The sequence below is a fragment of the Pan troglodytes genome, chromosome X, assembly GCF_028858775.2.
Source record: "Pan troglodytes isolate AG18354 chromosome X, NHGRI_mPanTro3-v2.0_pri, whole genome shotgun sequence".
NCBI lineage: Eukaryota > Metazoa > Chordata > Mammalia > Primates > Hominidae > Pan > Pan troglodytes.
Genome location: NC_072421.2, coordinates 20716662 through 20741209, shown reverse-complemented (window position 1 = coordinate 20741209; position 24548 = coordinate 20716662). Strand labels below are relative to the sequence as shown.

Sequence of the window (24548 nt, the reverse complement as noted above, 5' to 3'; positions counted from 1 at the left end):
TGTTTGTCCCTTTTATCAGATTATTTTGATCATGTAATCCTTTATAATGTAAAATTCTATCCAAAGGATATTTTTGAAACTAGATTGATAGAACATAAAACAGGAATATTTAAGAAGTGCAAAATAATTTTTCCATGCATAATCTTGTTTCATTCAAAGGGTTTGTCAAGTCAAACACATAAATCATAGATCTTACCCAATACCAAACTTTTAATGAATCAAAGGATATGGGATGATCACCAGACACAGATGAAATATTCTTTTTTTAGAGAAGTCCAAAATGTTAGAGAGTCCAGCTCCAAAAATGGCCCTTTTCTCTCTCGGTGCACTTTGGATTCAAAAAGGACAAGTTTCTTTCTGAGCGTTGTATGTGGAGACCTTGTTCAAACAAAGGGAGTCATTTGATTTTGCAACATCTCCTTTTTATACTTCATTATGCAGTTTAAATGAGCCCTCATTCTCCAGCCAGTCATGCCTCATGAATCCACAAATCCCAAGTTTTACAATAAACCATCTATAAAGACCAAGTATATCTTGCTAAAAGCATTTTAGAGATAAGGACTTTACATTTTCTCTCTGGTAATATCAGCACATTTTAGAGGAAATTTGATTGAGTTCATTGATTCCTAGTAGAGAGGGAATGGGTTATATAGGCCTGAAGTTAGCCTTTTCTTGCCCAGCTGACATTTCTTAGTAGTTCCATATTATGAAATACCACACATTGAGTGACTTAATCAGAATTTATTTTCTCACAGTTCTGGAGGCTGGAAGTCCAAGACCAGGGTGCTTGTAGGGTTGGGTTCTTCAGAGACCTCTCTCTTTGGCTTATAGTTGGCCGCCCTCTTGCTGCCTCTTCACATGGTTGGTCCTCTGTGCGTGTGCAGCCTTGGTGTTCCTTTTTTTATAAGGACACCAGTCATGTTGCATTAGAGCCCCACTCTAACAGCCTCATTTTAATTCAATCACCTCTTTAAAGACTTTATCTTCAAATACTGTTACATTCTCAGGTACTGGGGGTTGGGACTTCAACATAAGGATTTGGGGAAGGTAACAATTCAGCCCATAACAGCTGGTTCAGGGGCTATCCACTTGGATTTAGGTACTCGAGATAAGATGGCGACCTTCAAGGTCTACTTGGCATTATGCTGAGGCAAGGTAGGAATGTTAACTGTATTTGCTTTCTACCATTTTTGTAACAAATTACTACAATTTAGTGGCTTAAAACAACACAAATTTGTTATCTTACACCTCTGGAGATCAGAAGTCCAATACAGGTCTCACTGAGCTAGAATCAAGGTGTCAGCAAGGCTGCTACGTTCCTTTCCAGAGGCCCTAGGGAAGAATTGTTTCCTTGCCTCTTCCAGTTTCTAAAGGCTGCCTCCATTCCTTGACTTATGGCCCATTCCTTCATCTTCAAAACCAGCAACAGTGGGTCAAGTCCTCTCCATATGCATCTTTTTGCCCCTCCTCTTCTGCCTCTTCCACTTTTAAGGACTCGTGTGATTAGATTTCACCTACGCACATAATCTAGGATAATCTCTCCATCTCAAGGTCAACAGATTAGCAACATTAATTGCATCTGCAACTTTTATTCCCTGTTGCCATGTGAGATAACATATTCACGGATTCCAGGGATTTGGACATGGACATCTTTGAAGTTCATTAGTCTGCCTACCATGATTATAGAAACACCTGGCTTCTCAGACTGACACAGAGTAGCAGTATTGGCCATGGTCAGGCTTCTGCAGCTTTATATTAATGTACCCTGAATTCATAAAATTGACACACTAAAAAAAAGCTAGGTAAAGGAAGTGCAGGATGCTATAGGAATATGTAGCAGGGTTGCCTAGGGATTAGAGCAGACCGTCTAAGGAAACAATGACTAATCTGAGACCTAAAAGGGCAAGGGAGAAGGGTAAAATAGAATGTATAGAAATTCGGAATTAGAGGCACTCAAAAGTTCTGTATGACTAGAACTTAAAAAGTAAGAGAAGAAGAAATATGTGAGGCTCAAGAGATAAGCAGGAGCCAGATCATCAAAGGCATAATAAATCATATTAAGGAATTTGAATTTTATACCTCTGGGGTTTTCCCCCACAGTCCCCAGTCTTTATTTCCTTTTTTATCCAGACTGAACCTCATGGCCCCATAGTTGATAATCTGAACTTCTCTCTTAGAAGCACCCGCAACTTCCTTATATTTTTCCCTTATTCTGCACCCACTGAGCAAAAAAAAAAAAAAAAAACAACTCCAATCCTGGATCATTTTGGTTAATGATTGTACGCAGTCAGCTATTGTATGGAAGAAATGTAACCACCCAGTGGATTCACCTTGCTCTGTGGAGACAGAGCCAATTTATCAAGACAGGAGAATTGCAATAGAGAAAGAGTAATTCATGCAGAGCCAGCTGTATAGGAGACTGGAGTTTTATTATTACTCAAATCAGTCTCCCTAAGCATTCAGGAATCAGAGTTTTAAAGGATAATTTGGTGGGGGGTGGGGGGGCGGTGAGTCAAGAGTGCTGGTTGGCCAGGTCAGAGATGAAATCATAGGGGATTGAAGCTGTCCTCTTGCAATGAGTCAGTTCCTGGGTGGGGGCCACAAGCTCATATTAGCCAGTTTATTGATCTGGGTGGTGCCAACTGATCCATCAAATGCAGGGTCTGCAAAATATATCAAGCACTGATCTTAGGCTTTATGATAGCGATGTTATCCCCAGGAGCAATTTGGGGAGAGTCAGAATCTTGTAGCCTCCAGCTGCATGACTCCTAAACCATAATTTCTAATCTTTTGGCTAATTTGTTAGTCCCACAAAGGCAGTCTAGTCCCCAGGCAAGAAGGGGATTCATTTTGGGAAAGGGCTGTTATCATTTTTGTTTTAAACTGTAAACTAAATTTCTCCTAAAGTTAGTCCAGCCTACACCCAGGAATGAACAAGGACAGCTTGGAGGTTAGAAACAAGATGGAGTTGGCCAGGCACGGTGGCTCACGCCTGTAATCCCAGCACTTTGGGAGGCCGAGGTGGGCGGATCACGAGGTCAGGAAATCATAGACCATCCTGGCTAACATGGTGAAACCTCGTCTCCACTAAAAATACAAAAAATTAGCCGGGCATGGTGGCGGGCACCTGTAGTCCCAGCTACTCAGGAGGCTGAGGCAGGAGAATGGCGTGAACCCGGGAGGCGGAGCTTGCAGTGAGCCGAGATCTCACCACTGCGCTCCAGCCTGGGCGACAGAGTGAGACTCCGTCTCAAAAAAAAAAAAAAAAAGAAACAAGATGGAGTTGGAGTTGGTTAGGTCAGATCTCATTGTCTCAGTTACAATTTTGCAATGGTGGTTTCGAAAACCATATAATTATGCAAACTGATACCACTGCAAATTTATATTTTCTAACCTCAGCTAAACCCTCAGTACCATTTGTCATTTGATCCATCTCCTATTTCTTTAACAGTTTTATTGAGATATAGTTTACACGCCATACAGTTCACCATTTAAAGTGTACAATCTAGGCCGGGCATGGTGGCTCATGCCTGTAATCCCAGCACTTTGGGAGGCCGAGGCAGGTGGATCACCTGAGGTCAGGAGTTCAAGACCAGCCCGGCCAACATGGCGAAACCCCGTCTCTACTAAAAATACAAAAATTAGCCGGGCATGGTGGCAGGAGCCTATAATCCCACCTACTCATGAGGCTGACGCAGGAGAATCACTTGAATCTGGGAGGCAGAGGTTGCAGTGAGCTGAGATTACGCCATTGCACTCTAGCCTAGGAGACAAGAGTGAAACTCTGTCTCAAAAAAAAAAGTGTACAATTTACTGTTTTGTTTTGTTTTTATTTTTTTTTTGAGACAGTGTCTCACTCTTGCCCAGCCTGGAATGCAGTGGCACGATCTCAGCTCATGGGTTCCAGTGATTCTCCCTCCTCAGCCTCCCAAGTAGCTGGGACTACAGGTGCACACCACCACGCGTGGCTAATTTTTGTATTTTTTAGTAGAGACGGGGTTTTGCCATATTGGCCAGGCTGGTCTCGAACTCCTGACCTTGTGATCCGCCCGCCTCGGCCTCCCAGAGTGCTGGGATTACAGGTGTGAGCCACCGCACCCAGCAATTTAATGTCTTTTAGTATAGTACTTACAGAGTTGTGCAACCATTATTATAATGTAATTTTAGAACATTCTCACCATCCTAAAAAGAAACTTTATACCCTAGTCCAAGCCACAACTGTCTTTCGTTCGGACTATTACAGTAGCCTCCTGTGTGGTTTCCATTTCCACCCTTGCCCCCTACAGTCTGTTCTTAACACAGAAACCAAAATGATCTATTTAAAAACCTACTGAAAGGCCGGGCGCAGTGGCTCATGCCTGTAATCCCAGCCTTTTGGGAGGCCAAAGCGGGTGGATCACTTGAGGTCAGCAGTTCGAGAACAGCCTGGCCAACATGGCGAAACCCCGTCTCTACTAAAAATACAAAAATTAGCCAGGCACGGTAGCGCACACCTGTAATCCCAGCTACTTAGGGAGGCTGAGGCAGGTGAATCACTTGAACCTAGGGGGCGGAGGTTGCAGTGAGCCAAGATCGCGCCACTGCACTCCAGCCTGGGCGACAGAGCGAGACTCCGTCTCAAAAAAAAAAAAAAAAAAAAAACCTACTGAAGATTACAAGTGATCCGGCCTCCTTACTTCTCCAATCTCATCTCTTCAAATTCTTCCCTTGGCTCAATGCATTCTAGCCACACTGACCTTTCTTTTCTTCCTTCCTTCCTTCTTTCCTTTCCTTCATTTATGTCCTTCCCTCCTTCCTCCTTTCCTTCTTTCTTTCATGGGGTCTCACTCTGTTGCCCAGGCTGAAATGCAGTGGCACGATCATAGCTCATTGCATCCTCAAACTCCTGGGCTCTAAGGATCCTCCTGCCTCGGCCTCCCAAGTAGCTGGGACTACAGATGTGAACTACCATGCCTGGCTTTTTTTACTGTCGTGTGTTTATTATTTTAGAGATGGGGGGGTGGGTCTCGCTATGTTGCCTGGGCTGGTCTCGAACTACTGGCCTCAAGCTCGATCTTCCCATCTCAGCCTCCTGAGTCACTGGGATTACAGGTGGAAGCCACTGCACCTGGCTTCTTGCTGTTTCCTGAATATACCAAGCATGCTTCCACTCAGGGCCTTTGCCCTTGCTGTTCCCTCTGCCTAGAACACATTTCCCCCAGATGTCCACCTGACTCACTTCCTTCCAAGTGATTAAGATGATCAGTCAGATGGGGGAACCATCCTACAGTAGAGAAATGAAGCCTGATATTTTTTTCCTCTTTGAGGTTTTATACTGGGTAATTGACAGAAACTTTTTATTTTTAAACATTTAGAGTTCCAGACTCTTAGAGTCTAACTACTTACCATGTACTAGGCACAATTGCTAATTGAATGCATTATATCAATTTAATTCCTGCAACAACCTAATGTAAGTACTATTCTTTTTTTTTTTCTTTTTTTTTTTTGTTCGTTTGTTTGTTGGAGATGGAGTTTCACTCTTGTTGCCCAGGCTGGAGTGCAGTGGCGCAATCTTGGCTCACTGCAACCTCCGCCTCCTGGGTTCAAGTGATTCTCCTGCCTCAGTCTCCCAAGTTGCTGGGACTATAGGCGCCTGCCACCATACCCGGCTAATTTTTGAATTTTTGAGTAGAGATGGGGTTTCACCATTTTGGCCAGGCTGGTCTCGAACTCCTGACCTCAGGTGATTCGCCCACTTCGGCCTCCCAAAGTGCTGGGATTATAGGTGTGAGCCACTGCGCCTGGCCGGTTAGTACTATTCCTACATCCAATTTACAGATGAGAAAACGGAGGCTTGTAAAGAGATTAAAACTTGCCCAAGAAAATAGAGTAATAAGTTACTGCAGAGCTTGAATTTGAACCCAGGCCTCTCTAACTCCAAAGCTCAAGTTCATAATTATTTGACCTTGGAGCAAAATTTAAATAAATTTCATAAAAAATCCTTTCATCCTCAATTATGTAAATTGAAAAATATTGCAGATAGAAAGAGAAACCCAGAACTTTGAGTCCCCCATTATCTTTCAATTTCACTCTAAGAAGTGCATCTGTCATTGGGTTTCTCAATATCAGCTCTGCTGATGTTTTGGGCTGGATAATTGTTTGCTTGTACGGGGGAGGGGAGATTGTACTGTGCACTGTAGGATGTTTAGCCGCATCCCTGGCCTCTGCCCACTAGATGCCAGCATCACTGCCCCCCTCCTCAAGTTATGACAACCAGAAACATTTCTGGTTGACGCTGCCAAATGTTCACAGAAAAGAACCACTATATTAGATGATGATACTTTATTTCTGTCTTCTAAGTATGTGCAAATCCTGGTGTTTGTGGAAAGGTGATTTATTTAAAATAAGTTTACTTGGTTTAGTCAAAATAAGTTTACTTAGAAATAAATCTTGTAGAGTACAGCCCAGCATTAGCCAGCTGTATTAGTTTGCTAGGACTGTCATAACAAAGTACCACGTACTGAGTGGCTTAAACAACAGAAATTTATTTTCTCATTGTTCTGGAGACTGAAAGTCTAAAATCAAGCGTCAACAGGGTTGGCCTCTCTCCTGGGCTTATAGATGGCTACCTTCTTGTTCACGTGGTGTTCTCCCTCTATGCCTGTGGCCTAATAATATCTTCTTGTAAGGACACCAGTCAGATAAGGGTCCACACTAATGACCTCATTTCAATTTAATCACGTCTTTGAAGAACTTATGTCCAAATACAGTCACATTGAGTTACTGGGGATTAGAACGTGAACATACGAATTTTGGGGGGGACACAATTCAGCCCATTAACATTGAGCTTAAGTCTTTTCTCCCCTCCCTCCCTTTCTGTGTGTATTGAACACCTATTATGTGCCAGACATTCAGCTAAGTGGGGGTAATGGTAAGCAACAAACATGGTCTCTGCCCGGTAAGGTTTACAGTGAGGTAGGACAGACAGACTTAAAGAGTAATAACAAGTGCCATGCAAATATTATGCTTTGGTAATGGATGCCAGGAAAGCCTTGCCCTTCCCATCAGGCTCCCAACCCGGCTGGGCGAGTGAAAGGACTGCGTTATGAGCTAACCGGCTGGGCACGGTGGCTCACGCCTGTAATCCCAGCACTTTGGGAGGCCGAGGCGGGCGCGAGTTGAGGTCACGAGTTCGAGACCAGCCTGGCCAACATGGTGAAACCCCGTCTCAACTAAAAGTACTAAAATTACCTGGGCATGGTGGCACATGCCTGTAATCCCAGCTACTCGGGAGGCTGAGGCAGGAGAATCGCTTGAGCCCGGGAGGCGGAGGTTGCAGTGAGCCGTGATCGCGCCACTGCACTCCAGCCTGGGCGATAGAGCAAGACTCCGTCTTAATAAAAAAATTAAAATATTGGCCGGGCGCGGTGGCTCACGCCTGTAATCCCAGCACTTTGGGAGGCCGAGACGGGTGGATCACGTGGTCAGGAGTTCAAGACCAGCCTAGCCAAGATGCTGAAACCCCGTCTCTACTAAAAACACAAAAATTAGACGGGCGTGGCGGCACGTGCCTGTAATCCCAGCTACTCGGGAGGCCGAGGCAGGAGAATCGCTTGAACCCGGGCGGCAGAGGTTGCAGTGAGCCGAGATCGCGCCACTGCACTCCAGCCTGGGCGACTCTAGAGCAAGACTCCGTCTCAAAAAATAAAATAAAAATTAAAATATACATATTTTTTAAAAACTGAGCTAACCACGAGGTTAACGAGTCAGCCACTTGTCAAACCGGGAGACGCGCGTTTGCTACAAAGCAGCAGAGGTCTGGTCTTAACCAGCAGCAAGCGCCACCTCAACCCGCCCTTTTCTATGACGCAGAGTCTCTCCCCCTCCCTCCCTGACTCCGCCTTTTCCCTGCTTGAGGCCCTGCCCCTCGCGTCCTCTCTGGCTTGCTGCGCACCCTCCCACAACGCGTCTCCCTCGGCTCTAACAAAAGGAGTCAGTCGGCCACGCCTGCGTCATAAAGCCTGGGGGCGGGCCCAGCCGGCGACGGGAGGCGGGGAAAAGCGACGCAAAGAGTCGCGGCGCCATTTGCTGCCGCCGAGCGTGGACGCAGGCGGATCTCTGAAGAGCTCGGTCGCCAACCTCTCCCGCGCACGTTGCCTGGCCTCCAGCACCTACTTGGTCCCGCGCGCTCCCTCGTGTCGCCCCTCGGAGCAGCAGCCGCCGCGGTCGCCGCTACCCGGAAAGAAGTCAGAGACGCCGCGAGGTCGCCGCCACCGCCATGCCCAAGAATAAAGGTAATGCCGCCCGGACCCCCGGACCACGGCTCTGCTCGGCCGGGTCTCCCAGGTCCTGCCCGTAGATTGCAGGTCACCCAGGCCGCAGTGATCCTTTTTCCTTCCCGCCCTGCCTGCCGGCGGCTGGGCGCCCCACACGCGACTCTGAGCTCGGGAGAGGAGCTGGGAAGTTAACTCCTGTTGCCCAGTTTGGTCACATTGGGGTGGAGCCGGCGCCATTTTTGTAGGGCCTCCTGCGGGAGAATGTGGGCTTTTGCTCCTGATTCGCGCCAGACTGACCGCTGCTCGGTGGGGACGGTGGCGGGAACCTTCCCCGGGGTGGCCTAGGCTTAGTAGATAGGCCCATTTGGCCTTCCCGGACATGAGGGGTTAATCCCTGGAAGCCGTTCTGAACTTTCAGAGTGCTGTCTGCATTCGTGAGCACCAGGTACTCCTGCATGGGTTTCTTTATGGACAGTTCAGTATTGTTGAGGCTACTCGCTGTCCCTTGTGAACAGTGGGTGAAACCTTGATACATTTCTAAGGCTCACCTCTAGAGATTTACTCTCTCCACCCCTTTACAGGATATAGCTTATGTTTGTTTGCTGAAGACTTATTCCATATTGAGCCAAGTTTTCTACTTTTGCTTCAGATGATGCATATGTTGTGAGAATAAAGACCTAATTTAAGTGTCCTCCGTTCTGAGGCTAAGCGTTCACAAATGATCAGACTTGAGGATAACTTTATTTGGGATTTCCAAAACGGAAGGCCTAATCTTAAAAAAACAAAAAACAAAAAACAGAACACTCCTAAAGAAATTACTTTTATAGATTTACAGTGTTCCTGTCATTTTTAATAGCCGTATAACTTGAAGAAAATTGTGCAAGTAAATATAGGGAAAATACTGTATTTTCCTACAGGAGAGGAGCATACTTCATAGTCCGTAAGTAGTCTCCTTTGATTATTCATTCTAGAGGAAACCCTCCCCTGACACAGGCCTACTTCTGCTCTCTTTTCTACTTGACAGCTGGCTCCAGGGATTCTACCACATTTCCTCTTTGTAGCTGTCACTTATTACTTTATCCCTTAGGGTACTTGGTCGAGGTGTTCTGTGCACAAGTTGGTGCAGTCACTGCTCATTATTTTGGAAAAGATGGAGTTATAAACAAAAAATTTTAAAGTCTTAGAGTTTTCTTCTGTATAATCCTTTATTCTCTCTGAGGTGGTAAGGGGATCACTTCCATCTTATTCTCACCTTTATTTCTAGTAATAAGTTTTCCAATTCTTCCACCAGGCTGTAAGCTCTACAAGGCAGGAATAGTATCTGTCTTAATCTCATTGGATTGCTAGCACTTGACAATTAGTAGATGCTTAATAAATATTTGTTGGTTTAAGTCACCTACCTCCTGTCGACTCCACCCTTAGGTGAATAATAGGTTCTGCTTTGGTTCCAAGGGGATAGGACTTCTACACTAAATCACATCTAGTTCCCTAGCCTCATGTCTTAAGAAAGAGCCTCTCTGGGAATTTCTCCAAAACAACTCTGGTTTAAAGAATGTTGATGTCACTTTAATTGTTGTACACTCAGACCTAGTCTCATTCATTCAACAGAGAATTTAAAGAACATCCCATTACATGGCAATAAAATACAAAGGGGAGTGATCCCGGTATGGTTAATTCTGGTAAATTGACAAGTAATTAATCTTTTCTTAAATAACATTTGAGGCATACAAAAAATACAGCTAACATGATGTACCTGGGAACCCATTACTCTGAATTTAAGAATTACAACGCAGATTGAGGTAAAGCCCTAATCACCTTTTACTCTCTTTTTGGAGGTAATCACCAGGCTGAGATTGGTGTTTATCATTCCTGTACTGTCTGAAACCAATCAGTTCTTAGTTATCTTACTTAGAGGAATGGTACTTTTCATGACCCCTGAATTTTATGAGATGGGATTTACTAATGTAGAAATAAAGTCGTTTATTGTTTTCCTTCATTGGAAAATCCAGAAGCCCTGTGAATATAAGCTGTGGTTACACAAGTAAGGGTAAAATTTGCCACATACTATGTGTTAAGTGACTTTTGCTTTGGATTGATTCATATCAGCTTATTCTAGAAATTCTTAGAAACCCATCCTCAAATCAGGAAAAGGGGTATCATTTGGCCCACTCATGAGCATTTAGGGTATAGTGCTCCCACACTTTGAAGAAGTTACTGCCTATGATTTTTAACTCACCACTCCGTTAGCAATATATGGACTATTCTTGACAGATTCATTTGAAGAATTAGTGAACTCAGGTATATAACTCAATAAACAGAGCAGGTATGATCTTGCCCTGAAGGAGCTTGCACTCTGTTTTGCAGATGTGGCATGATTAATGGCTTGATACTTTTCTCTTTCTAGGAATTAGTTTCAGTGTTCCCTAAGAATGCCTCAGATACTGAATTCTAAGGACTCTAGGTGGGTCAGGAAATTGTAGAGGCCCCCCTAAAATAGCACAGAGCAATGTGAGACTGCCCCAGGAGATAGTAAGTGGACTCGATTCAAGAAGTTAGATGTCTGTCTTTGCAGTGATCAGGTGCACATTCATGATTCTATTTGGGTTATGAACTTTTTGCTGCTTCCAAGCTCTTCCCATGAGTCTCTTAGGGTCATTACCACTTACAGCCTTTTTCCTGCCTTTTGGAAATGGCTGCCAATGTGGTTTCCTTTCTGGAATGGGAGCAAAATGCTGTGGAGAGGTAAGCTTATGTGGGGGCTAGGGGCAAAAAAAACATTGTGACTTTGGTCACCCCAGCTTACTGACTATAATCAGTGAATTGATTTACTCACTGAAGCTAAGCGACTTACTTAACTTCTCTGAGCTTCAGGGAACTCATGGGTAAACTGGGAATAAATGAATGTTATGACCTCATGGGGTGATTGTGACAAGTAAATGGGCAGAATTATTGCATAGTGGTTAAGAGCATGGTCACTGGGGTCATATAATAGAAACAGGGGTGTTGAGTAGGGACCAGCATTATAAAAGAAAGTAAATTGGGTACCGAACAGATCTTTTTTATTTTTTAAGAGACAGTGTCTCGCTATGTTGCCCAGGCTAGCCTGGAACCTCCTGGGCTTGCTCAAGTGATCCTCCCACCTGAGCCTCCTGAGTAGCTGAGACCCAAGGCGCACACCACTGCACCCAGTGAGATTTCAATATTTATGGTACTCTGCTACCAAAAGTTTGAAAACCACAGTTCTCTGTCCAGACACTGTCTTCACTTAATTTTGAAAGTATCGGGTTCCTTGCATAGGGCCTGGCTTTAGAAGACACCCAAGATTTCCGCTTAGAAGAACATGTATAGAATTGCATTTTTATTTCAAAAGGATGGGTGCTAAAGTGAAATGTTTTTCTATCTTTTTTAACATAATATCTGCTATTTATGTGTATTTTATGTCAGAAAAATCCCCAAAGGAAATTCCAAGAAGGGTAGGGAGGTGATAATGTGTTAATGTTGGGATTGGAGATTGTAAATTTAATATGATTGTGAGTAGCTAAAATAGATGAATTTTTTAATTTAAGTGATCTTTTAAAAAATGGTTTTATAAGCCTTAATTTCATTTTATTTCATACTGTTTTACAGATAATTAATGTCATTTACCTCCTTTTCTTTTTTTTAAACCATCAGGTAAAGGAGGTAAAAATAGACGCAGGGGTAAGAATGAGAATGAATCTGAAAAAAGAGAACTGGTATTCAAAGAGGATGGTCAGGGTAAGTGTTTTCATAAATTACGCTTTTTAAAATAACATCCTTTCTTTTTTAGCTGGGGACTTTATTTTTTTGAGACAGCGTCTTGCCCATTGCCCAGGGTGAAGTGTGGTGGCACGATTACAGCCCACTGCAGCCATGACCTCCTGGGCTGAAGCAGTCCTTCCACTTCAGCCTCCCGAGTATTTGGGACTACAGGCACACACCACCATGTCTGGCTAATTTTAAAAATTTTTTTAGGCTGGGCGCAGTGGCTCACGTCTGTAATCCCAGCACTTTGGGAGGCCAAGGCGGGCGGATCACGAGGTCAGGAGTTCGAGACCAGCCTGACCAACATGATGAAACCCTGTCTCTACTAAAATTACAAAAATTAGCTGGGCGTGGTGGCACGTGCCTGTAATCCCAGCTACTCAGGAGGCTGAGGCAGGAGAATTGTTTGAACCTGGGAGGCGGAGGTTGCAGTGAGCCGAGATCACACCACTGCACTCCAGCCTGGGTGACAGAGGGAGACTCTGTCTCAAAAAAAAAACAAAAAAAAAACACTGTATAGAGATGAGGTCTTCATATGTTGCCCTGGCTATTCTCGAACTCCTGGGCTCAAGTGATTCTCCCACCATGACCTCCCAAAGTACTGGGAACTAAGAATGTGTCGTATAGTTCAGAGGGAATTGAGCTATGGTTGACAGTTCTATGATTTAGTTGGCAGTTCTATGATTAGCATTTCTGGTAGTGAATGGTACATATAATATGTTGAGTAGACCATGGACATTTGAAGGATGAGCCTGAGGCCCTTATAGACCTCTCCATTCTCCAGTGCCATTAGCATATAACTTCGTAAACTACAATAAAATGAAACTGAACAGTTAACTGATTTTATTAGACTGAAGAATATTGTAAGTGCCAGACCAAGATACATAGCACTAGTCAAATAAATCCTAACTGGATCGTTTGCCCTTTCCTGTTACTTTTATTTCGAGCCATTTCAAACCTACAGAAAGTTGCAGTATTAGTGCAACAAACTCCCTTAAATCCTTCATCTGTACACACACATATAAAGAAATATATATGTAGGATTTTTTAATTTTTTTTTTGAGATGGAGTCTCGCTCTGTCGCCCAGGCTGGAGTGCAGTGGCGCGATCTCGGCTCACTACAGGCTCCACCTCCCGGGTTCACGCCATTCTCCTGCCTCAGCCTCCCAAGTAGCTGGGACTACAGGCGCCCGCCACCATGCCTGGGTATTTTTTTTGTATTTTTAGTAGAGACGGGGTTTCACTGTGTTAGCCAGGATGGGTCTCGATCTCCTAACCTCATGATCCACCCGTCTCGGCCTCCAAAAGTGCTGGGATTACAGGCGTGAGCCACCGCACCCAGCCCCATATGTAGGATTTCTTGAGGACCATTTGAAATTTAGAGACATCATGTTAACTTTTCCCTTACTTGATCATGTATCTTCTAAGTGCAAGTATATTTTCTTATATAACTAGAAGAGAATTATCACACTCAGGTAATTTGACATTGATATAATATCTAGTATATACTCCATATTTCCTCAGGTATTCCAATTATTTCCAGTACTTTAGCTTTTAATAGAACTTTGGGTGGATTTATTATGCCATACATATAAACCAGTAAACATGAGATACGTTTTCTGGCTAAAAGTCCTTTGGTTTCTTAGCCTTGGTCATCCTTGCCTCTAAAATAGCAGCTGACTTGACTTGGGCAGACACTGTTTTATTATTACTTTTTCCCTCACTTCAGAAGAAAGGCTGCCTTTGAGTTGACCAACCATGTTGAGGTGGTAGATGGGTGCTAAACTCACTGTAGTCTGAGTAATTGACTTCCACAAGTCATCCCCACTGTTGAGCCTTTCAAAATGAAGTCTCAGTATATTTACTTACAAATTAATGGACATCCTCTCTGGGGATTAGTCACATTCTAATTCAACAAAGACATTGTTTGAAGTTTGTTTTTGTTTGCTAAATGAACTAAAAATTATGAGATTTGCACCTAAAGGTACTGAGGTAAAGGAGAGCCAAAAGTGGGGTAGTCAATCTACTTATTCAGAATGAGTCGATAATTTAAACATGTCTAATAGCAGAGACAGTATATTATAGAAATGGCATTACATTCTCTGAGATCTGCTTTTACTGAAGTGGATCAATGATGAAACTAGCCAAATCTGAGCATCAGAAGGCTTTCCAGTCTACCTGATGCATGATCTCTACAGTTCTGAGAAGCAAAACTATAAAACAATGTAAAACAATAAGGGCATATATCTGGTGTGTGTGTGGGGGGGGGGGTGTGTGTGTGCACCCACACGTGTTTATAAAGGTAGCAGTTGTAGGAATGAATGAGATTGGGGGTGAGGGGGTGCGTATGTATGTCTATGAAAGCCTAATCATTTCTGGGCAATGATGTAAAGGTTTTACGACTGACCTTTGTAACTATGAAGGTTTCTACACTTGACCTGAGCTCAGAAAAAAGAAAGAAAGAAATGGCATCATAGAGTCTTAGTTCTAGCTCTGCCATTAACTAACTTGATGTTTATCACTCCCTTATGTTTGTTTATATTTTTACTATATGTATTTATTCCCAACTGGTGCAACTTTATTCTCTTGACAGTTTTATGTGGACTTTAAGTTGCTGTTATCAAAAGTTGAACAATATTCCATACCCTTTTCCTTTCTCCCCGCTAGAATATGCTCAGGTAATCAAAATGTTGGGAAATGGACGGCTAGAAGCAATGTGTTTCGATGGTGTAAAGAGGTTATGTCACATCAGAGGAAAATTGAGAAAAAAGGTAGGTGTGATTTGTTTTACTTTAATATAAAATTGGTTAAGGGGGAAAATCCCTCTACAGTTTTTAACTGTCCATGGACTTCATTTTTGGAAATTCCCAAAAGACTTACCTTGGTAAACAGTGATTTACCTATAAGTAAAATAGCAAGGTCTGTAATGGTAATTTTATACAGGTTCTAATGTTAAAGAAGCATTTGTATCACTTGTATTGTATTCCTGCCCAAAAAGTCCAAATTGAGAGACATTCTGCAAAAACAAACGGCCCAGTTTTTTTTTTCCTTGTCTTTTTTTTGATACAGGGTCTCACTCTTATCACCCAGCCTGTAGTGTAGTGGCATGATCTGGGCTCACTGTAACCTCACCCTCATTGGTTCAAGTGATCCTCCCACTTCAGCCTCCCGTGTAGCAGGGACTACAGGCCTGTGCCACCATGCCTGGCTAATTTCTGTATTTTTTGTAGAGATGGGGTTTCTTCATGTTGCTTAGGCTGGTTTCGAATCCTGAGCTCAAGCAATCAGCCCACCTTGGCCTCCCAAAATGCTGGGATTATAGGCATGAGCCACTGTACCCAGCCAGATGGCCCAGCTCTTAATGCAATGTTACTGTCATGAAAGTTTCAAAAAAAAAAAAAAAAAAAAAAAGCTGGGGTACTATTCTAGTTGCAAGGAGACTTAAAGAGACCTGACAGTTAAATGCAGTAGGTTGCCCTTGTTTGGATTCTGATTTAGGAATTGGACATATAGCTGTAAAGTGTACATTCAGAAAATTTGAATATGAGTTATATAAGCCTTGTATTAATGTTGCATCTCTTGAATGTCATCGTGAATGGACTGCCTTGGAAAGTAATGATTAATTCACCATCACAGTAGTTATTCAGGCAGATTTATTAATCAGGTTGACTAAAGGTCCCAACTCTGATTTTGTATTTATTTTTTTTAATTTGGTATGTTAATCCTTCTATTCCCAAACTAAAATCTTTTTTTCTTTTTCTTTCTTTTTTTTTTGAGACAGAGTCTCACTCTGTCATCCAGGCTGGAGTGCAGTGGCACAATCTTGGCTCAGTGCAATCTCCGCCTCCCAGATTCAAGTGTTTCTCCAGCCTCAGCCTCCTGAGTAGCTGGGATTATAGGCATGCGCCACCACGCCTCGCTAATTTTTGTATTTTTAGTAAAGACAAGGTTTTACCATTTTGGCCAGGCTGGTCTTGAACTCCTGACCTCAAGTGACCCGCCGGCCTCGACCTCCCAAAGTGCTGGGATTATAGGCGTGAGCCACAGTGACAGCCCAAACTAAAATCTCTTAATTTCTTTTCTTTTTTTTTTTTCTTTTAAAGAAGTTTATTTATTTGTTTTTTTGAGACGGAGTCTCACTCTGTTGCCCAGGCTGGAGTGCAGTAGCGCAGTCTTGGCTCACTGCAACCTCCGTCTCCCAGGTTCAAGTGATTCTCCAGCCTCAGCCTCCCGAGTAGCTGGGACTACAAGGGCATGCCACCACGCCCAGCTAATTTTTGTATTTTTTAGTAGAGACGGGTTTTTGCCATGTTGGCCAGGATGGTCTCGAACTCCTGACCTCAGGTGATCCGCCCACCTTGGCCTCCCAGAGTGCTGGGATTACAGGCATAAGCCACCGCTCCTGGCCTAAAATCTCTTAATTTCTAAACTAATTGATTGTTACTCTGGAATTTCTTGATTCTTCGTTATTTTAAATATGACGGGCAGTGACTTTTCTTTTGTAGGTTTGGATAAATACCTCGGACATTATTTTGGTTGGTCTCCGAGACTACCAGGTAAAATTTACATGTAAATTTTTCCTATTTTACTGGCTTGAATTTGATGAGCCATTTCTTAAGAGCCAGTTTTGTTTTAGGCATTGTGCTAGGAATCCCAGGGATTATGTTTAAATCAAAATCTGGGAGCCATTATTTTAGGGGATACAGCTGAATGAGTTAAGTGCCCATCCCACAAAAGGCTCATAGCCTGGTATTGGAGAGAGTTAAGCACACAAGTAATTACAATACACATCACAACATAGGTATGTGCTATAAATCTAAAGGAGCACTTGGGAAAGAAAGAAAGTGGTGGTTGCCTTTCGTGATCGTAACCCTTGACTCTGTAGACTCATTGTGGGTCTGTGAGATCCATTTGACATCCACCTATTGGAAATCATCCCTGTATGATACTATCTCTATTTGTATAGCCTCGATCATACTTTGATTTAAAAAAAAAAATCCAGAATAAATAATTTAAATCTTCACTTTAAGCCATTGTTTCTCAACTGTGGGCAGTTTTGCCCTCCGAGGGACATTGGCAGTGTCTGGAGACTTTTCTGGTTGTCACAACTGGGGGATGGGTGCAGTGCTGCTAGCATGTAGTAGATAGAGGCTGGGGTGGGCACAGGACAGCATCCCATAACAGAGAATGGTCCGCCTCACAATAATCCATAGCGCTGAGGTGAGAAAGCTTGCTTTAAATTCATACCATTTTAATGTCCATTTTTTTCTTATGATCTAACAATAACCCCAGAAATAGGAAGAATAAGTAATTTCCTGTTCGATAGATAAGGAAACCAAGGGTCCAAAATGAGTAACATTTTGACTGTAAAGTGACAGCCAGGACCAACTTCTGATTTGAAATTATTCATGATCTTTCCGTGCCCCTCCTACTTACAGGGTGGTCAGTGGCTCGATAGCATCTTCTGGAAGCTTGTTAGAAATACAGGTTCTTTGACTCTTCAGTCAGAACATGCATTTTAATAAGATCTCCATAGGCTTCTATACACTTTACATTTTAAGAAGTACTGGTCTGAATCACACTGTCCTTGAAGTTGAAGCAATCAATTTTCTCCCTTAACTGAGTTAAATTATTTTCAAATAGGGAAGTAGAAACATTCTAAGGCAGTATTTCTCAATGGGACTTTTGCATCAGAAATACCTAAAGAACTTCTCACAATACTAATTCTTGGGCTTCTCTTCACATCTACTAATCTATCTTCAGAAGATATAAAAGCTCCACAGGAGATTGTGATTGATACCTAGGCAAAGAAGCACAGATAATACAGAAAGGTATAATTTCCTTAGGTCATTATACCAGTCTCAGTTCAGTCTCAGTTTTGGAATTGCAGTGTTTGATCACCCTGCAAATTATTGTCCCAGGGAACTTTTGTACTTCAAAAGACTTCTGATCAAAGGGTAATATTAAATAATCTAAAATATGAGGTATGCACAGTTCTGCTCTTATTAAAGTGAGATCTTTATATTTCCCAAGCTTGTTAATCATTCAGGCATGTACATAAGCTTCCTCTTGGGTTAAACCTAAGGATCTTTTTCAGAGGGTATGAGAAAGCTTTAAAATTTAAAAGGAGAAAGATTTATAGTAAAACGGTGAGATTTGATTGTTTATTCAATATGAGAATTTATGAAATAACTGATAATATTTTGTTATGATCAGTTTTTTAAAGTTATTTGTCTCTATTTAAGGATAACAAAGCTGATGTAATTTTAAAATACAATGCAGACGAAGCTAGAAGTCTGAAGGCATACGGCGAGCTTCCAGAGCATGGTAATGTCTGAGTTACTATATTAACTTGTCATATGGTATTTAGGTTATGTGTTGCTGTTTAGGTGAAGGAACTATGGATTTTGCTTATTTACTTTAGTGCTTACATTTTTAGTTTTAAGTATGCCTGCCTATGCTTCATAATACTAGATACTATAAGAAAGAAATTACTGGAATTCTGTTCCTAATAAATATGGTGAGGAGTTCTGTAAGCTTTGGACTTCCACATAATGCTAACTAAAGGAATAATTTTGTTATAGTATCTATTAAAATTCCTTCCTCAAGAGACTGTCAGTGCGCATATGGGTTAAACATGAAGTGCAAGTCAGCCGGGCATGGTGGCACATGCCTGTAGTCTCAGCTACTTGGGAGGCCAAGACGGGAGGATTGCTTGAGTCCAAGAGTTCAAGGATGCAGTGACCTATGATCATGCCACTATACTCGAGCCTGAGTGACAAAGTGAGACCTTGTCTCAAAAAAAATTAAAAAAAAAAACAAAAAACCATGAAGCAAGGGCAAGTAATTAGGTACCGTTACTGATTTTGTTTGTTTGTTTTGAAATGGAGTCTCACTCTTTTGCCCAGGCTGGAGTGCAGTGGTGCAGTCTTGGCTCACTGCAACCTCTGCCTCCCAGGTTCAAGCGATTCTCAGCCTCCAAAGCAGCTGAGATTACAGGCATGCACCACCATGCCCGGCTAATTTTGTAGTTTTAGTAGAGACGGGGTTTCACCATGTTGGTCAGGCTAGTCTCAAACTCCTGACCTCAGATGATCCACCCACCTCTGCCTACCAAAGTGCTGGGATTTCAGGCGTGAACCACCATGCCCGGCCTCATTACTGATTTTTATTAAAAAGTTATATTTCCATTTTATCGTTGTATAATAGTATCCCATAGGATTTTTTAAAAGCAACATTTCTTGGTTTTCACCCTTCCAAATACAAAAGTAATGAATTCTTAACGCAGAAAACCTAAAAATAAGTCCCTTATAACCTCATCAAAGGGGAAATGTACTTGACATACTGTTTTGTAGGCCTGCATTTTCACTTGGCAGTTATTATTTTTGGCTCTGTTGTATCTTAAGAAAAAACATAATTTTGTTATATTTTACTTAAGCATGAAAGTCCTGCTGAAATTACTTAGCATTTCTGATCTAAGAAATGTTAATGTATATAGGAATAGGACTAGCGCTTCCTGGTTCATTTTCATTGCTTAGGGGTAATCATGATTTGACCAGATCTTTCTGATTGATGAGTCTATCTGATGATTAGTGAACCAGCTATTCTTAAGGAAATACGTTGTTACCATATTTCCTTGTATGTTGAGAAGTATACCTGAAAGTTACAATAGCTTCAGAATTAGTGTAATTAGGGCCTTCCTTACTAAAAATACCTTTGCAAACAAAAGAAAATGGTAACACAAATACTCCCATCTTGACATAGCAGTGACACTGCAGGAATTTTTTTTCATAAAATATTCTTTATAGTTATTGTCTTATATAAAAGGAATGCTCTTATGATGAAACTTTGAGTAAATTACAGTGCTGACTTATGAGTATTTCTTACTGTGTCCTTAGCTAAAATCAATGAAACTGATACATTTGGTCCTGGAGATGATGATGAAATTCAGTTTGATGACATTGGAGATGATGATGAAGATATTGATGACGTAAGTAGATGTACCTTGTGTTTTCCAATTTTTGTTATTATCCATGGAGAAACCAACTTTCCCCTAACATCCATTAATTTTAAGAACATGGGACACTTAAATAAGGTTGTATTTTGAGAATTGTCTGAATTAAATAATATTATTTAGAAGGCACCTGGTCAAACTGTTTATATTTTGAGAATTCTTTTTTTTTTTTTTTTTTTTTTTTTGAGATGGAGTTTCGTTCTGTCACCCAGGCTGGAGTGCAGTGGTACAATCTCAGCTCACTGCAATCTCTGCCTCCTGGGTTCAAGCGATTCTCCTGCCTCAGCCTCCTGAATAGGTGGGACTACAGGCGCGTGCCACCACGCCTGGCTAATTTTTGTATTTTTAGTAGAGACGAGGTTTCATCACGTTGGCCAGGCTGGTCTCGAACTCCTGACCTCAGGTGATCTGCCCTCCTCGGCCTCCCAAAGTGCTGGGGTTACAGGCGTGAGCCACCATGCCCGGCCCTATTTTGAGAATTCTTATAACCCTCTTCAATTTCTCTTCCTGAAAAGGTCAGTGTTTGCATTGGCAATATTAACGCCAGCCACTCTAATCATAACTTGTTTAATTAAGAGTCTCTAAAGAGATAGCCATTAAGAAATTTAGTGGACAGTTGAAAAATAGATCTTATCAAAGGAACATGCCTTTTTAATTGAAATATTAGTGTGTTGAAAGAATCTTGTTTGAACCAGCTTGATATGAAGCATTGGAATCACAACATACCCTGAAAGCCTTGTCAAAATGGAAGCCTATTGCCAATTATGGTATTTTTAGCTGTTGGGTGTGTACTGTTGGCAAACTCTTGGTTTGCAGTTGGTATGTTTATTTTGAGGAAAATGGATTGTCTTTCCTAATAGTAAAGTAGTAATGCCCATAAGTGTAAATGCTTTACTGCACTTCTGCTGTTACTGTAATTGAATGAAATTCAAACTTAATCTTTTGGCAGTATAAATTTATTTAGCGATTGGGGTGTTACTCTTAAATCTGTTTTGGGCTCTTCTTTTCAAACCTCTTTTAACTAAAATGTAGTTCAGAAACCACCTGTGTATTTCAACCCAAAAACAATAATAAGTCAGATGTGGTGGTATGCACCCATAGTCCCAGCTACTCAGGAGACTGATAGGGGAGGATCACCTGAGCCCAGGAGTTCAAGACCAGCCTGGGTAACATAGCCAGACTTTGTCTCTATATAAATAACATAATAACGTTAAATTTGATGCAAAGATGGAATTTCGGAATACCTAGAGCAGTTGTTCCTGACCAAGAATACTCACACTGTGAGTTAAATTACTAATATTATAGACATTTTAACATGTACACAAAAATAGGAAGTGAGAAATAAACATATTGTTCCGTTATTTTCTTAATTTTGGAGACCCTGAGCCAAGAGGAGTCTTATGACTAAACTGTTACTAATATTTTGACAATAGAGTTAACAATTCTATTCTTTGGTAAATAAGAGCTTGCAGCTGACATGTGGATTAAGCGCCAACCCAAACATTTTGACATCTGAGCAGGGGTAGAAGGCCTCTTTAAAAAAAAAAAAATTAAGGAACCTAACCAGAGAACATGCATGGATATGAAGCCGCATGCACCAAGATAATGGGTTGAGAATCTAGGCGTGGTCAAGATTTTCTCAGTAAAAATTTCTGGATCTGGGCCAACGCCTCCTCAGAACTGGACCCAGCTGGCTGGCTGGAAAAGGGATGGTAAAGAGTGATTATTAAAGGAGTTCTCTTGAACATTTTGTAAAAGTTGGCTCTGTCACCTGAGAACCCTACTCTTTGAGACATTTCTCCAGGTGGTTTATAGATGTTTTAACTATAACCAGATTGACTCAGGAGAATTAGGTCAGTATCACACTGAACGGGATCAATCATATCATGCTTCCCGTGTCTGCTCCCATCCGTGAGATACAAAAATCTCAAATTACAAGCATTAAAGGAAGGAGACAGTAAATTTTATTAAGAATATTTTGCATAACATGTAACATTACAAAGGAGATCATCACGATTTACTTATAGCAGGCCAGAATTATAGGAATTGCTTCTTCAAACTGGATTTGTTTCTCACATAGCCTAAGGAGGTGAAAGTCTCCCTTATATATGGAGTAGACTGTTGGAATATAAGAATTCTTTTTCCTTTCATCTGATGTTCTTTTCCCTTCCAGATCTAAATTGAACTCAACATTTTACATTCCATCTTTTCTGAAGATTGTCCTACAATTTGGATTTTGACCATGACAAAGAAGATTAAAATTTCATTAGCATGAATGCAATTTGTTAAAGCAGACTGATTTGTTTCTAAGATATTTTTGGTTTTTTTAAAACTGATAATAATGCTGAATTATCTTAAGTGAGATGTTAAGCCCACTTTGTTCTTTTAATGTAATGGAGCTTATGGGTAGAAGACCATGTCTACTAATTACAAAAAAAAAAAAAAAAATGCATTGCTGCTTTTCCTACCACTTCCAGTAAGAAAATGGGTGTTTTGAAGAAATCATTTGCCTTGTCCTCACGGAATCTGATTAAGCCCTGGCCTCTTGATTGTATAGAATCATTGTGTATATTCCAGTTACCTAGATATTCCCTTGAGATTTTGATACAATTTGAGGGAGGCAGAAGTCTGCATTTGAAGAAAAAAAATAAGTCTGTTTGTCATATTTAAGTAGCCTGTGGCTATTTTTATACTGATTTTGATATCATGTTCTTTTCATAGTCGTATTTTGCCACCGTAAACATAAAAAAAAAAAAAAGATTTCCAAAATGCCGTTTTCAGAACCTGGGTTTTAATAGCAGTATTGAATTTGTAAGCTTAGTAGTTGCAGAAATTGAACACTAGGTGGCACTCAGTTATCTTAACAGGGGAAGTACTGATATAATTGTTGACTTTTCTTTTACTATGTGTAAGAAATACCCCAAACATGAAAAGATTGTTTTGATCATGTGCATGTATGTAGAATATTTTTGCAGAGCAGAAAGATTATGTTAGAAGTGTGATTTTTATTTTCAGAAGTCATATACATGTAAGCTACAATTTTGAGTGCTTTATAAACACTTAAGATATATATAAATTTTAATTTCATAGCAACTTGTAAAAAATAAAATACTTGTTGAAAAGCCTTTTTCAACATATCCCTAAGCTAAGGGAAGAGGAAGGAATAACAACTCAATGAAAAGATGGTCTCCAATTTCTGAATGAAAAAGCTACAGCTGAGAAATAAAATAAAATGTCATGCTGCAGAATATGTTATACCCTTATTTTGTGTTAAGGATATATTTTATTATGTGAATGGTTTTGTTTTTGTTTTTTGTTTTTGTTTTTTGCTTGTATTGGGAATTAGCTTTACTGGTAACTTCCTTATTTAGTTTTTAGTGGTCAACTCTAATAAAATGAAACTAGGGCTGAGCTAGTTAGCCCTCACTAGCCAAACTGAAACTGTATGCAACATTAAAAGAAGAGATCCATCATGTAGCTTGTGACACTTTTATTTTATTAGTCACCAGGGAACTTCTCAGTGATGAAAATACACAGGGTAATAAACCTTCACATGGCTTCAAAAGGAAAACAAGCAAATCTTCTCTAATCTACTCTTACTATAATTTCCTAAGTGTACACCAAACTCTGGATTTAAAAATCTGAGGTACTATAGAACATTAAGTTGAAGAATGGAAATTAAGAGTACATATTCATGGTTTATATTTCTTATTCTATGGAGTTCGTGAACACATCTAGGTGGAATGCATCTGAGACTAAGGGCTGGTTTTTAATCCTCATAAGAAACCAGCCTTGAAGAATTAACAGTTCTCTTCATTGGTATTCTAAACATCCTAAGATATTTAGGCTTCTGTACATAAAAGTGTTTTTGCTAAATTTACAGTATATATAGATCCTTTCATATTATTTTACTAAGAATGTTTGAACTTTGCATATTTGATATAGTTCCTGGTAGGAATAGCACAGCTCAAACATTAGTTTTTCTACTTACCTCCTCTAACACGTGGTTTGTCTGGAGAGTTTCTAAAAATTCAGCTATAACCCCAGTTCATGTATTTACTGGTGATTGTTCTTGCTGAGGTAGTAACAGCCCAATCTTGGGCTGTTAAATCCTAGGAAATCTCGAATCATAGTGATTAAAATAGTTGGGGTAAAGTTGTAGCTTATATGCAATACTACTTGGAGGAATTCTTTTACTAATTTGTATTTAATGTGGAAATTGTATAGTTTCATTGATTTAATCATAAATAATGGAAATGGTCTTCAAGAAGTTTTATTTTTCATTTTTTTGCTTATACACTCTGATTCCTATAATACAGTGCTATAAGCTATGCACAGAAAATAAAATGTTTGAAATCCAAGAATAATGGTTCTTACTGCTAAGAGGGAGTAATAGTTATTACTAATGATTTTGATTGGGTTGCATTTTTGTTGCAATGTTTATTCCACTTGCAGTTAGAATATGAATATGTTTTATCACTAATGTGGCTACATAA

The 24548-nt window shown here is 40.9% G+C and overlaps 1 protein-coding gene and 2 non-coding genes across 3 annotated transcripts; all 3 read left to right on the top strand.

Moving 5' to 3' along the window:
- The first annotated feature begins 7908 nt into the window (after nucleotides 1-7908).
- EIF1AX (eukaryotic translation initiation factor 1A X-linked) lies at nucleotides 7909-24413 on the top strand. Its single transcript, XM_024353042.3, has 7 exons — nucleotides 7909-8273; nucleotides 11928-12011; nucleotides 14706-14809; nucleotides 16544-16594; nucleotides 18284-18365; nucleotides 19937-20028; nucleotides 22226-24413. Exons 1-7 carry the CDS (start codon nucleotides 8258-8260, stop codon nucleotides 22229-22231), a joined length of 435 nt encoding a protein of 144 aa, XP_024208810.1. The 5' UTR covers nucleotides 7909-8257; the 3' UTR covers nucleotides 22232-24413.
- LOC112207209 (small nucleolar RNA U2-19) lies at nucleotides 14165-14244 on the top strand. The gene has a single exon (XR_002941663.1). It is a non-coding gene; the product is annotated as a small nucleolar RNA U2-19 (small nucleolar RNA).
- LOC112207208 (small nucleolar RNA U2-30) lies at nucleotides 14416-14485 on the top strand. The gene has a single exon (XR_002941662.1). It is a non-coding gene; the product is annotated as a small nucleolar RNA U2-30 (small nucleolar RNA).
- Nucleotides 24414-24548: the final 135 nt, after the last annotated feature.

Excerpts from the sequence above, each read along its gene's own strand:
- EIF1AX (XM_024353042.3), top strand. Across the intron at positions 12,012-14,705 it reads ATTCAAAGAGGATGGTCAGG|AATATGCTCAGGTAATCAAA; the intron begins GTAAGTGTTTTC and ends TCTCCCCGCTAG. Across the intron at positions 16,595-18,283 it reads TTGGTCTCCGAGACTACCAG|GATAACAAAGCTGATGTAAT; the intron begins GTAAAATTTACA and ends TCTCTATTTAAG.